The following is a 13262-nucleotide window of genomic DNA, read 5'->3' as shown; positions in this document are numbered from 1 at the left end:
GCAACAAAGTAGCACCTAAATCAGTCTTGCAGAGTCAGCATCTGCCTTCCTGTGCAGCACTTTCTGTGATAGCATTTGTGAAAGATCTCCAATTGCTCAGGCTAATGGTGGGGTCTTTGCAGAAATAAACTTGATTGGGGAGGGTGGCTTTGTTTTTTATTTTGTTCAAAATAGTTGTTTGCAAGCATGATATTGGTCTTAATTCTCATTTAAAGCTTGTTTGTTGTATGGTAGTGAGAACAGTTGTCACATGTATGACACTGTTGGGAAATGAGAATGTTTCTAACACACGGGGTTAAAATATTTGTGTTTTTATTGTGATTACACAGTATCTGTGTTTGAAACGGAGGGAGGTGTGGGTCTGCATTCACACTCTGAGCTCTGCATGTGCAAAACTACATACTGGTTTTGATGTTCCTGGTATGGGGAGTTACTGGAAGCAGCCTGAAAATTATTGCTGGACTGGCTGAGTCCAGCATGTGGATGGGTAGTTGGGAGAGGGTGAGGGGATGAATAGCTGCAATGGCAAAGCAAGTGTTTTGATATTTAGTTACTGTATTTTACAGTAAATCTCATTCTAGATCAGGTGCTGGTCTTAGGAAAGCTTCCTCGAGCTTATCTGAATTTGACCCAAGTCACTTGGAATACAGAATCTCCAAGAAGCTTTTTTCCTAGTGAGCTAAAACTGCTGAAATGTCGCCATATTTATTGACTTTATCTAAAAAAGAAGTTGGTAGCTGCAAGGACAGGCTGCTGACATAAAAAGCTTGTCTTGGATCGCGCGTTTGGCTGGAGGCCAGATAATGAGTTTCTATAGGAGTTTGTTGGCAAGCTTAGGTTTTTGCTTAGGTTAATCTAATGTAACTGCAAGTAATATGGAAGCCTGGTACATCCAAAACAATTTTTAGACAAAATGATCTTATCTTTTTTTATATAACAGCTTCTCGTACTTAGGACAATTAAAATGCCTTGGAACATGATTCTTTACTATTTTAATGGTCAACCTACTGAATAATCCTTTAAAATACTGACACTGATGTCATCTCTCTTTTGATAGCCTCTGTGTTACAGAGTTTAAGCAGACTGTCTTCAGTGGAGTGATCTGTTAGTGCTTTAAAGAAAGGTTTGCATTTTTAAAAGACCAGGTGGTAACACACTTAAGGTTAGGTACATCAGTTTTACTAGTATATTCATAGGTACATTTGTTGGCCAGGTTATAATCTGTGACCTAGGCTGAAATGCCTGAACCATCCTAGGAGGAGGCTGGATTTACAATCATAGAATCATAGAATAGTTAGGGTTGGAAAGGACCTCAAGATCATCTAGTTCCAACCCCCCTGCCATGGGCAGGGACACCTCACACTAAACCATCCCACACAAGGCTTCATCCAACCTGGCCTTGAACACTGCCAGGGATGGAGCATCCGCAACCTCCCTGGGCAACCGATTCCAGTGTCTCACCACCCTAACAGGGAAGAACTTCTTCCTTATATCCAATCTAAACTTCCCCTGTTTAAGTTTTAACCCATTACCCCTTGTCCTGTCACTACAGTCCCTGACAAAGAGTCCCTCCCCAGCATCCCTATAGGCCCCCTTCAGATACTGGAAGGCTGCTACGAGGTCTCCATGCAGCCTTCTCTTCTCCAGGCTGAACAGCCCCAACTTTCTCAACCTATCTTCATACGGGAGGTGCTCCAGTCCCCTGATCATCCTCGTGGCCCTCCTCTGGACTTGTTCCAACAGTTCTATGTCCTTTTTATGTTGAGGACACCAGAACTGCACACAGTACTCCAGGTGAGGTCTCACAAGAGCAGAGTAGAGGGGCAGGATCAGCTCCTTCGACCTGCTGGTCACGCTCCTTTTGATGCAGCCCAGGATACGGTTGGCTTTCTGGGCTGCGAGATTTCAGGTCTTCGTGTTCCCAGTGTCCGACTCAGGCAGTTGCACCGCTGGACCCTTTCACTGGCCTCCTGGGTGTTTCTTCCTTCACGGCCTGAAGGCAAATCTTGAAGAGAAGGGGTGGAGATTGCTCTGTCTCAGGATGTTTTGTTGCCTGTAACTTCTTTTGTATAAGTGAATATGAACCCACTTTAAGGGGAAAACTGAATTCAGGTCTTGAAATGTGCACTGAAGTGCTGTATATGCCATACTATAAAAAGAGGTCCAGATCCACCCCTGATCTTTGGAGAGCAGTAGATAAATGTGGCTGTAACTGGAGAATGATGAGGCCTCCTGATGCTGCCCAGGGCCACAATCCTTATCTGCAGCCTTGATTTGACTGTTTCACCTATAAGAGGGATGAAGGTGGCCTGGGATGCATACTTGTCCTCCACTGGTAGGGGCCAATGAGTGCTTACCAGAAAAGGGATAGCACTCTACCACAGAATCATAGAATATCTTGGATTGAAGGGACCTTAAAGATCATCTTCCAACCCCCTGCCGTGGGTAGGGACATCTTCCACTAGAAGAGGTTGCTCAAAGCCCTGTCCAGCCTGGCCTTGAGCACTGACAGGGATGGGGCAGCCACAGCTTTTCTGGGCAACCTGTGCCAGTGTATCACTACCCTCATAGTGAAGACTTTTTAGCATCCTTATGATTTCTTTGTGCAGCTGTATCATTAGCAGTGTAAGCAGAAATGCCAAACAAACAACTTGTTTTATAACTACTTGTCTGTAGGTCTGACTTACGTGGTATGTAAGTCAAACTGGTTGAACGCAGATGGAAATCTTTGAGATGGGAGGGAGCGTGATAAAGTTGTGCCAGTGCTTATCAGAGGTTTAAACGTCCCTGATAGCATTTGTTCTCTAGGCGCTATTAATAGTAGGGCCTAAAGATATTTCTGGATGTGATAGCTGACAAGTTTCTTCATCAAACAGTCAATGAATGAGCAAGAAGTGTTTCTATTTTAAACTTAGCTTTAACAAGTAATAGAACTTCAAACAAAAGTTGTTCGTAGAAAATAACTTTGCTGTGAGTTACTGCAAGTGATTCTCTGTAAGTGAAAGATTAAACACATGACTGTAGCTTGAAGTGTCTCTCGAAGTGGGGTTTTCTGCTAGCTACGCTATAGGGTATTTATATTAGTTTCCGACTTCAGTGTTTAAGTGAAGGGTGGTGAGAAACCTTGGCAGAGGTGCAAAGTCAGGCAGATTTTTGGGGGGAGCGATCTGGTTTGAACTTTGTGTGAATAGTCACTGCCAAAGTGTTAGGGTAAGCAGAGAGTCTGCAGGGAAAGACGAAGAGCTCTGTTGAAAAGCGGTTTGTGCTGGGAGGTGAGAATTGCTTCAACTGTCAAGGCTGTGGGAGCCAGTAGCAAAAGGCTCTTCTTGCTCTTTATTTATACTTCTGGAGTGACCCATGTCTAGCTCTGCTTTTGCTTTTTCATCTCACACCAGCGCCTAGGGTGATGTGCCGTGAAGCTAAGAATGCTCTCTAATGAAGAGCGTGGCAGTGCTGACCATAGGGAAGCAAGGATAGTAACAGTAACAAGTGCCTCAAAATAAATTCTTAGCACTGCAAAGGCCATTTGGGAGAACATTGTGGTACCTTCAAAATGGAACACTCTGAGCTGAGGAACAGAATGATACACGTAGAGCATTGAATTGGATGGATTTGTCAGGTCTTCTTTAAATCGGAACTTACACAGTCTTGGAAAGCTACCATTACAGTGAATTCATGTACATTAATTAAGCTTTCCTCTGTTGTCTCTTAACAGGCCAAATGCTTCTCCCAGTATGATTTATGATTTAGAATTTCAGTATTGCTCTTGTCAAACACTGTCTGTGGAAGTGGAATGTCCTGGGCATTTCTCATTTCTCTGTGTGTGGTGGCACCTGCATGTTCTGCAGAAATACTCCGACGTTTCTCTTGCAGTGAAGTTTTGGCCATGCTGGTTTTATAGCAGTGTGAAAGCACCTCTGATAAAGTGATTCTCGTTTGCATCTTAGAGGGAGTAACAGAAATCTGGCAAAGGGTATACAAGGTTATCAGCAGTGGTAACTTGAAGGATTTTGGCAGTACATTTGAATGTGGCTTTTATGATCTCTAGTTTTTGGTGGGAATTTCTGCATGGGTCTGTCTGTTGGCTTCCTTCAGTAAACACTTGGTACTTTCTCTCTTCTTAGCCTGAAGCGGTAGGGAGGTGAGATAGCATCCTTACTCTTTTCCTCATTTTTTTTTTCCCCTGGGAATTTAAAGGTTGGTTGTGAAGCTGAGTGGGTTTTCATTTCTTTGATTAGAAGCACCAGCAAGATGAGGAATGTGGACTTGTAAGATGAAGTGTTTTTTGTTTCAGGTAACCTGTTAGGAACTGACTTCCTAATCTTTCTTTGGCCTGCAGGTTGTTAGCTTTACACTTGCTTTAAAAATAGCCGTGAGAAAGAGGCCATTTCCCTATTACGTGTGGGAAGATGGTAAATCATCAACTACTGAAAAACAAACTGTGCGTCTGTTGCACTGTGGAGAAAAAGTGCCTGTTAAAAAGCTAAGCTGCAGCATGTTTTCCCTCCAGTGGCAAGAAGGCCCCTGAAAAGATGGTTTGAAGTAGTTAGTAGTTAGAATGTGTGTGTTTAGGTGTAGTGCAAACTTTCTAACATCCTCTTGATGTCTTGTTTCTTGCAGAGACTCCAACCGTCATGTTAAGGTAAAGCAGAAAAGTGCAGTGCTGAACATGCTAAAGAAGTTGGACAAAATAAGGTTCAGAGGTCACAAGAGAGATGAGTTCCTTGATTTAGCAGAGTCTCCAAATGCTTCTGACACTGAATGTGGAGATGAAATCCCAGTGAAAATACCTCGAACGTCAACTCGAGACAATGAAGAGCTGAGAGACCCTGTAAGTACTTGGTTGAAATGTTATTATATTGTTATATAGTTGTCAAGCAGAAAAGATAACAGGAATTAATAATTCTTTGTCCCTGTATTTTGGATTTAACATTTGAAGATTTGTGGACTAAGAAGTAAGCTTCTAGTAATAGGCTTCCATTTTCTGGAAAGATCAATTAGTTTCTTAGTATTAGGGTTCCCTGTCCCTGCTATTGATTGTAGGTGTTGTGGGTTGACAGGTTTGTTAAACTTGGATGTGCTTCTGAATGCTGTCTGGTTTGTGTTTTGTTGAATTACTAATGAACACGTCTGAAGGAAGGACTTGTTTTCAGTCTGAGGAACACAGATTGCTCTAATGGCACTTGCTAGGTCTGCAGGGATAAGACTTCTGGTGGCTTCATTAGAGCTAGAGGGTCAAACCACCTTGCTCTTCACTCAGTGTTATATCCAGTAATGCTTCCATGCTATGGAACAGGTTTAAACTTATGCAGGAGGTGCTAAAATTTTTTGGTGCTTGTGAGCAGAAGCACCCGAACAGACTTACCTTTTAAAAACACCCTGTTTCAGGTGAAGTTAAATATTGGGTAAAAAATAAATAAATTAAATCCTGCTTTAAATGTTAAAAGATGGCTGTGGATTCTTGCGCTCGGAGTGCTACAATCTAAATTAAGGTTTGTCCATGTAACTGTATTGTAGAATGTGACTTGGAAGTTAGAATTTGTACTGCCCTATTTGGAAACTCACTGTGCAGTTCTTATCCTCAAAATGTAGTCAGGCTGTTGTCTGAAAGCTCATTTCTAGAAGCACAGAGTTTGCTCACCAGAAGTTCTAAACGAAAAGAGTTCAAACTGTATATGCTTAAGCATCCCCTTTGGGGTTGGCAGCTTGGATCCTGTTCTGCAGCTATTAGGATTTTTAAATTTAAGTGTGTTTGTATAATGCCATGTACAGTCCTGCTTATGGAGCTCTTTTGTGAGAATTTTTTTCCCTGTGATCATGGAACAAACAAGTGGTAATGACAGCATTTTTCATTCACAAAAAGTCTATTGTATGCAAATTGTCAAGCTCCTTGGATGAGGAAGTCTGTTGTATGCCTTTCCTCTGCTCTTCTGAAGACATCTGCCATTTGTTAAGATGTACAGACTGTGTATACTGGGACTAATCTGTGCTGCTGCCCTTGCGACATGATGTTTTCTGAAGTTTTTTTTGTAGATACTGGCTTGTTTTCATTAAACCGAAGTCATTATATCTGTGTGTGGAGAGCACACATAAATATCTATCTATCATTCCATCCATACCATTGTGTCCAATCAGAAGGATCTGGATCGCAGACCAAGAGGCTACAAAGAGATCTGTCTTGAACCCTATGTACTATTTTCTGTATTTCTTTAAGAGGATAGTAGCTCCAGGATGGTATGGTTGAGGGGACAGTTTTGACTAGTTATAAAGCTTTTATGGTTGCATGTCTGCAGTGATGGTCTCTATTTTCTCAAATTGCTGCCTGCCTAGGGCAAGAAGGGAGATAATCCCTTATGCTGCAGAGGTGGCAGGAGTAAAGAAAGTAATGCTTGTATAATTCATATTAAAACAGTGGCTGAGGTTCTGTGAACAGGGCAATTCTGAATTATGTCTCTATTTCTTATTGAGATCACATATTTGAATTGTGCTTGAATTCTTTTAATTCAGTGACTAAAACTGGAATCTTAAATTGTTTATACAGGGTTATTTTCTCTCTAAGCATCTTAGTATTACTCTTCTAGTACACTGATCATGAGAAGACCAAGTCTTGTTGATATCTTTGTGTTTAATACCTTAGGGAAACTGTTGAAAGCATAAAAAAGTCAGTGCAAGTCTTGTGCATGAATTGAAGATATGCTGCTTGTCCTTTCAGATAGATATGAGCTGTACTGTGCTTCCACTTCTGTCGCTTCACTGATTCTATTAAAATGAGTACAGAGCTCATGGGCTTCAAAGAGCAAGATTGGTGGCTTGGAACTGATCATAGGCATACAAAATTTGAGTGCTGGCCCCCTTATCTTCAATATGTAGATATCTGACTCCATTGTCAGCCATTCCCTTGACAAAGGCTTCATCTCTGCCCCTCTCTGCTTCTTCCCCCCTACTCTTCACTCTGGTGTATTATTCATTACAGAGCCATTAAGGAAAGATCTCCATCTATTAGAACAGTACAGCAGTGTCATGAATGAAAGGTCCTTCTGTACTGTGCTGCAAGAGTACATAGTGAACTTAGAAATGTGCACATTAGGTGCCTCTTCTTCATGTCTGTGTCTGAACTTGACAAGCATATGCAAAAACTTGCTACAAATGGAGGTTTTATAATAAAAAGCCTTGTCATAAAACTTGTGATTGCTGAGCCCTGCAAAGAGCAGCATTCTTTGCTGTGCAACTCCAGCAGTGCACATTCAGTCCTGGGCCACAGATACAGCAGTGGGACTTTGTCCCAGCACTTCACATGTCTTATTGAAGCAGCAGGTGCAAAATTTACACCCAGTGGAAGGACAGAAAGGACATTGAGATGAGGTCATCTTATATTCTTTACCTTGAAACCATGAGCTTTACCTGTTTAGTTCAATAATATGCATCCTGACTCACGTTTGGGTAAAGCACACAGCTAGCTCCTGGTAGGAGGGCCCTGGGGTTGGAAGGATTTGTTATTTTCCTTCGAATTTTCCTCAGTGGTTCTTTGTTCAAAAGGTGTCTTACTGTTGATTTGCACTAGCTGGTCTCAACTTACAGGCTGGCTGTTTGCTTGTACGGGCACTTTCGCCCGCTCTTGTTGAAGTGTTCTGACTACCCAGGTATGTCTTGGGTAGCAGGTGCTTTCTTAGGTCTCTGTGGGTCCCTGGGCACTGTGATCAGATCGTTGCCAAGACAGCCGTGTTGATTAGCAAATTAACTCTTCGTTAAGCATCTCTTTCAGTTCCTGAATGGCTTCCCAGATTTCTTCTTCCCTTTTCTCTTTACCATAGGTGGTCGTTTTTAAAGCAAGGATGTTCAGCACTGCATGCAGCGTTTATTTCTGCATTGTTACGTAAAAATACCACAGTCACTGAATAGGTAGAGGGGGTAATCTGGTCCATTCCTACTTCCTAATTGTGAATGTATTAGCATTTGGCCTGTTGTGACATTGGAAATTCAGGTAATGTTGCTTGCTTGGTAATTAAAGTCTCCTTTATTCAGTGCCATCATAGTTTCCTGTTCTGAATATGCTGCAGCATGGGTTCCTTCCTGCTAAATCACAGTTCTGTGCCTAAAACAGCTTTAAAATACTGCTTTGGCAACTTGATTTGCTAAGATGCAAATGTTTGCAAGTGTTCAGGGAGGGGAACTGTGCCCTGAAAATCATAGCCCTCCCTTAGATTTGCCAGTTCTGGCTTGATTTGCCTAATTTTAACTTTTGTCGTTTTGTGCTATAGATGAATTTATGTGCTCCCAATGTGACAAATGTCCTGTTTCTATAAAAGGGGAGAAAGTGTTCTGTACTGAATGAGTGCAGTGCAGAGGAGGATCATGTCCCCTTCGGCAGAGGGGGGAAAGAATAAATTCATGTTTAAACCCACGAAGGTTCTTCACTAACCTAGCAGTAAGAATCACTGTTGAAGGGCTCTCGTAGCTGACATGTTGTGCTGAACCAGCCTAATCTGCTTATGCAAGTTCCCTGCCAGTGTGCTAGGATTAAATCTGAGTTACTGTGGTACAGAAAACACTAATTTACTTGCTATTCCAATACAGTGTGGCTTTTCCTGAAACTCATCACTTAAAACATTAAATGCTTCTGTATTGGTCACCTCATTTACAGTGATTGGAAAGTATAAAGTATGATGCTTAGGAAAGTATAAAGCGCTGTACAAACATTACAATTAAGATAATAAAGTCTCTAATCCTGGCTAGCACTAGTCTTGGTTTTGTTGGGTTTTTGTAATTTATGTAAAATATAGCTGTGTTTTCAGGAGCTTGCCAATATGGGTATGCTTTCAAGAATAGCTACTAAGGATTAACTATTCATGCAGATGCTTTCTGTTCTTGAGTAGTGTTGCTGGGTTTTCCCTTTCCTTACTGCAGGTAAGTGCAGCAGCCACGGGGAACCGTTTTGTAATTGGAGGTAAAAAAATGCACATGAAGTGTCAGTTGAGAAACCCATGAGGCTTCACCCTCTCTAGGCTAGGGTTCGCAGGATGAGGACAGCTTGGTAAGAGGAGGGAGGGAAGGCAGAGAACTGTCAGGTTGGGAGGTGCTGCCAGAAAGCCAGAGCTTGAAAACACATTGTGGGGAGCTGTGTTTTTTCATATCCGGAGCTGGATGTGGCTTGGGAGTGCAACTCTGAACTCTGATAGTGGGTTAGAGGCAATCTGTCGTCAGCGGAAATCTCCCTTTAACCCCTCTGTCTCGGAACCCATGCTCTACTCTGGCATTTCGGTGGCTTCCTAGGTACCACCAAGCCTTGTGAGCAGGCTTTGCTAATTAATAGCCAACATTTTAAAAGGGCTCTGTGTCAAATACTGTCCAAGTTAGAGAGGCAGAAGGAAAAGCAGAAATCAGTGGAAGCCTTCAAGGCTTCTGCTGTGAGTCAGATGCAAGAAAGGGCATCTGTACGGTATGGTGTAGTTAATTCGGCCTGAGTCCCAGCACTAGCCTACAGAGGCAGCAGAAAGGAGAAACCTTTACCCAGTTAACACTGCTAACTTCAGAGAGAAGTACTTTTTTTAATTCAGAGGCAGGCAGTTGACCTCCAGCAAATTTATAGACCTTATTTCTCATCTTTTTAGCCGATTAACACCTCTTGACAGAATGAGGTGTGTTGGTTTGGGGAAAAAACTTCAGGGACATCAGAGCCATCTGCTTAAATGTCTCCCATACCACTGCCCTGGCCATGCTCAGTTTTCTGAACATTTCTAAGCTGTATTCATTAATATGTTATGGTGTCACTGTTTTTGGAACTTGGGTGCTTTATTTTCCACCAAACTTGTATCGCTCTGTATCTTACTACTCTGATTAAACCATGTCACTTTTCCTGTGTTCTTAATAAGCAGCTTTATATTTTAACTTAGTGGATTTTTTTTTTTTAAGTCATTGTAACCCTTTGTGGTTAGTTTAATGATGCATGTTTCCTGATTTTTAACCCATCAACTGATGTCAGACCTCTTGGATCCAGCACTTCAGCAGATATACACATTTGGAAACTTCCAGAATGAGTCACAGAATCGCAGACTGGTTGGGTTGGAAGGCACTGTAGAGATAATTCAGTTTCAATCCCCTGCTGTGGGCACGGACACCTTCCACTAGAGCAGGTTGCTCAAAGCCCTGTCCAACCTGGCCTTGAACATTGCCAGGGATGGGGCAGCCACAGCTTCTTTGAGCAGCCTGTGCCAGGGCCTCACCACCCTCACAGGGAAGAACTTCTTCCTTATATTTGATCTAAATCTACCCTCTTTCAGATTAAAACCATTTCCCCCTTGTTCTATCCCTATATGCCCTTGTAAAACATCCCTCTTCAGCTTTCTTGTCGCCCCTTTTCGTACTGGTAGGCTATAAGGTCTCCCCTGAGCCTTCTCTTCTCCAGCCTGAACCAGCCCAACTTAGTCTCTCTGAGAGGTGCTCCATCACTTTGATCATCTTTGTGGCCTCCTCTGGACTTACTCCAACAAGTCCCTATCCTTCTTATGTTGGGGCTCCAGAACTAGACGCAGTACTGCTGGTGGGGTTTCACAAGAGAGTAGAGGGAGAGAATCACCTCCCTTGACCTGCTGACCATACTGCTTTGATGCAGCCCAGGATATAGTTGGCTTTCTGGGCTGTAGGTGCACACTGCCAGCTCATGTTGAGCTTCTAATCAACCAACACCCTCAAGGCCTTCTCCTCAGAGCTGCTCTCAATCCATCCTTCTCCTAGCCTGTATTTGTGCTTGGGATTGCCCTGATCCATGTGCAGGACCTTGCATTTGGCCTTTTGGAGCTTCATGAGGTTTGCATGGGCCCACCTCTTGAACCTGTCAAGGCCCCTCTGGATGGCATCCCTTCCCTCTAGAGTGTCAGCCGCACCATGAGTGGTTAATTCGTATCACTGTCCCCAGTACTATGCACCTCTTGCTTTTTCCTTCTTCGTAAGAAGCATAGTCAAGGTATCCTGGGTTTTAGTAAATGACTTAACATCTCAGAAGGAGCAAAAGCAGATCTGTTTTTTAGATGGGTTTCTGAAATGTAACTCATCTCTGGGTTAAGTATCTTGAGCACCTTCAATGAGGGTAAAACTTGTATATACTTAGATGTTTGCTGCCCTCTCTCTTCGTCCCCTCCCTCACCTCTGTGCTGCTGTCACCTCTGCAGTGCCTGGGGTTGGAGACCAGGGTCTGGTTGGGCAGGAGCCAGGTGCTGTCTAAGCACTGGGCTGATGTGCAGAGCTCAAGTGCATTCCTGATGAGTGTAGCAGCTTACTCTTTGACCTGTATGTGATTTTACTGATTGATTTATTTATTTTTAAGCTGTGGCACTGTTTCTTTAGACAGCTCCTTATGAAATCCTTTATGCAGGAAGCAGAGATTGTCCCTTTGTACCAGGTATGGATATACAATATAGAAAGCCATGCTTTAACGCCTTGGCAGCAACCTATATTTCAATAACACTTCCCTTGTGCCTGCTGATAAGAGTGTGCTGTAAGGGTGCTGCTGTTTGACTTGAGCCACACCATCCCCCTTGGGATTTCCAAGTGTCTGGCAAGGGGTAACACTAAATCTTGCAGCGTAAATAAACACGACCCAACTCTATAGATAAGAAATCAGCACAGAGGTTAATTGCAGTCCCATGCTCATCTGGAAACAGGCAGCTACAGTTACTTGTCAGCAGTGGCTGGAGTGGTTGCAAATGGCATGTGTTGCTGCACCTCTCTGGCTATAGGCAGGTGTGAACGGGAAATCTGGAGCATGGGAAGGAGGATGCTACAGCTCCCTGTGTGAGCTGTTTGTCTCTGCTATGGCATGGGTTGTGCCGGCTCCAAAGTGGGAATCGGGATTGCTGCTAAGCTAACAGCTTCTGCTCCTCATTGGGGCCAGCAGTGTTGGCAGAGTGCTGTGTGGGTGTGTGTTGCTTTTGGGACTGGAAATAGCATCTCTTCTTGGCACTGTATTGAGCAAGCCTAGGTGGGGAGTTGATGCCAGGTAAATGCTGTGCAGTACTTGACTGCAGAGTGCTAATTTGCCTGTGTAGACAAATTCTGAGGCTTAAACTCAGCATCTGTTCAGCTCAAGCAAGAAAACAGATGTTTATTAGGTATTTCCATACTGGTTTACCTTAAAAGTACAAATCATTCCCAGCAGTGAAAGTACTTCCCAACAGTGTAAATACGTTGCTTTCAGTGAGCTTTTTGCACCTCTTTTTTAAAATGTAGGAAATGTCTCTTAATTAACTGTTTTGTAGATTAGTTGAGTTTATGTGTGTGTGTAATTTAAGCTGTCACGGTTGAATGTATGCAGGCTGAGTTTTGAAAGCAATATAGTTCCTGTATGTTTCCAGGGCTCAAACAGGGGATGGGGGAATGGTAAATAAATCCCTTTTTGTCTTGAGATAAGTTCTGTAATCTAGCACTTTGATTTTCAGCATAAGGTGCCGGAGAAGCTCCTGTAATTCATGTTGGCAGACTTTAATACCTGGTGGGGACTGCATGCAGCGCCTGAACAACCATTACCCAGGAGATGCCTTCACCCACCATTTCCCCTGCTGTCTGAAAATGCCCACTTTATGAGAGAGAGATAGCATTCCCTGCCTTCTGCCATGTGGGACTGGGAGTTTTTCTGTGCTCACTTCGTGAAGGTAGTGCTTGTCACTGCTCTTCCTAACAAATCAAATTGCTCTTCAGTTCCTGCATTCTGCAATATTTCCAGTGCTGAATTCATTCAAGGAGTGCTGGTAAATCTGTCCACACAGTTTCCTGACTCCTCTTACTCCTGGCCTGTCAGGATCAGCCTTTGGGCACCAGTGACATCCTTCAGCAGTAACTGGGCTGTGCTGGAGGTAGGGGAGTAGGGAGACCCATTCTTTGCTGAGAGACTGTGGTGTTCAGAATTACAAATTCCATAAACGGGTTTTAAAATGTACAGTATGGGGTTTCTAATAGCTCTGTAAATATCTAGGAAAGTATTACTTTGCTAGCTTCACAATTTTATGTGTAGAGTATGTTGTGTTGACCATTCATTAATGGGAAGAGGAGAGAGTGATAGTATAAGTATGCCTTTTAAATCAGCGGAAGAAAATCTAAATGGTGAGGCAGCAGAACTGGTAAAGGGGGAAAAATACTTTTCTATAACTCCCTGAGGCCTGCAGAAGTGCATTCTGTAAACTCACATGGGAGGGATGCTGTGCATTTGATTAGCTTTCACTCATTTATTAGGTGGTTTAATGCTGAAGAAGAGGCCTGAAAAGTTGTTGACG

General features: G+C 43.0%; 1 protein-coding gene across 2 annotated transcripts in view; it reads left to right on the top strand.

The window, feature by feature from the left end:
• Window positions 1-13262, top strand: part of GRAMD4 (GRAM domain containing 4) — a 77402-nt gene that overhangs the window by 21240 nt on the left and 42900 nt on the right. For both annotated transcript variants that reach the window (XM_065665370.1, XM_065665378.1), the window contains exon 2: window positions 4621-4831. In XM_065665370.1, the coding sequence (XP_065521442.1) occupies window positions 4621-4831 (211 nt within the window). The remainder of the gene's footprint in view (window positions 1-4620; window positions 4832-13262) is intronic.

Source organism: Lathamus discolor, chromosome 1 (assembly GCF_037157495.1).
Source record: "Lathamus discolor isolate bLatDis1 chromosome 1, bLatDis1.hap1, whole genome shotgun sequence".
NCBI classification, from domain to species: Eukaryota; Metazoa; Chordata; class Aves; order Psittaciformes; family Psittacidae; genus Lathamus; species Lathamus discolor.
This window is presented reverse-complemented; position numbering and strand designations above follow the sequence as displayed.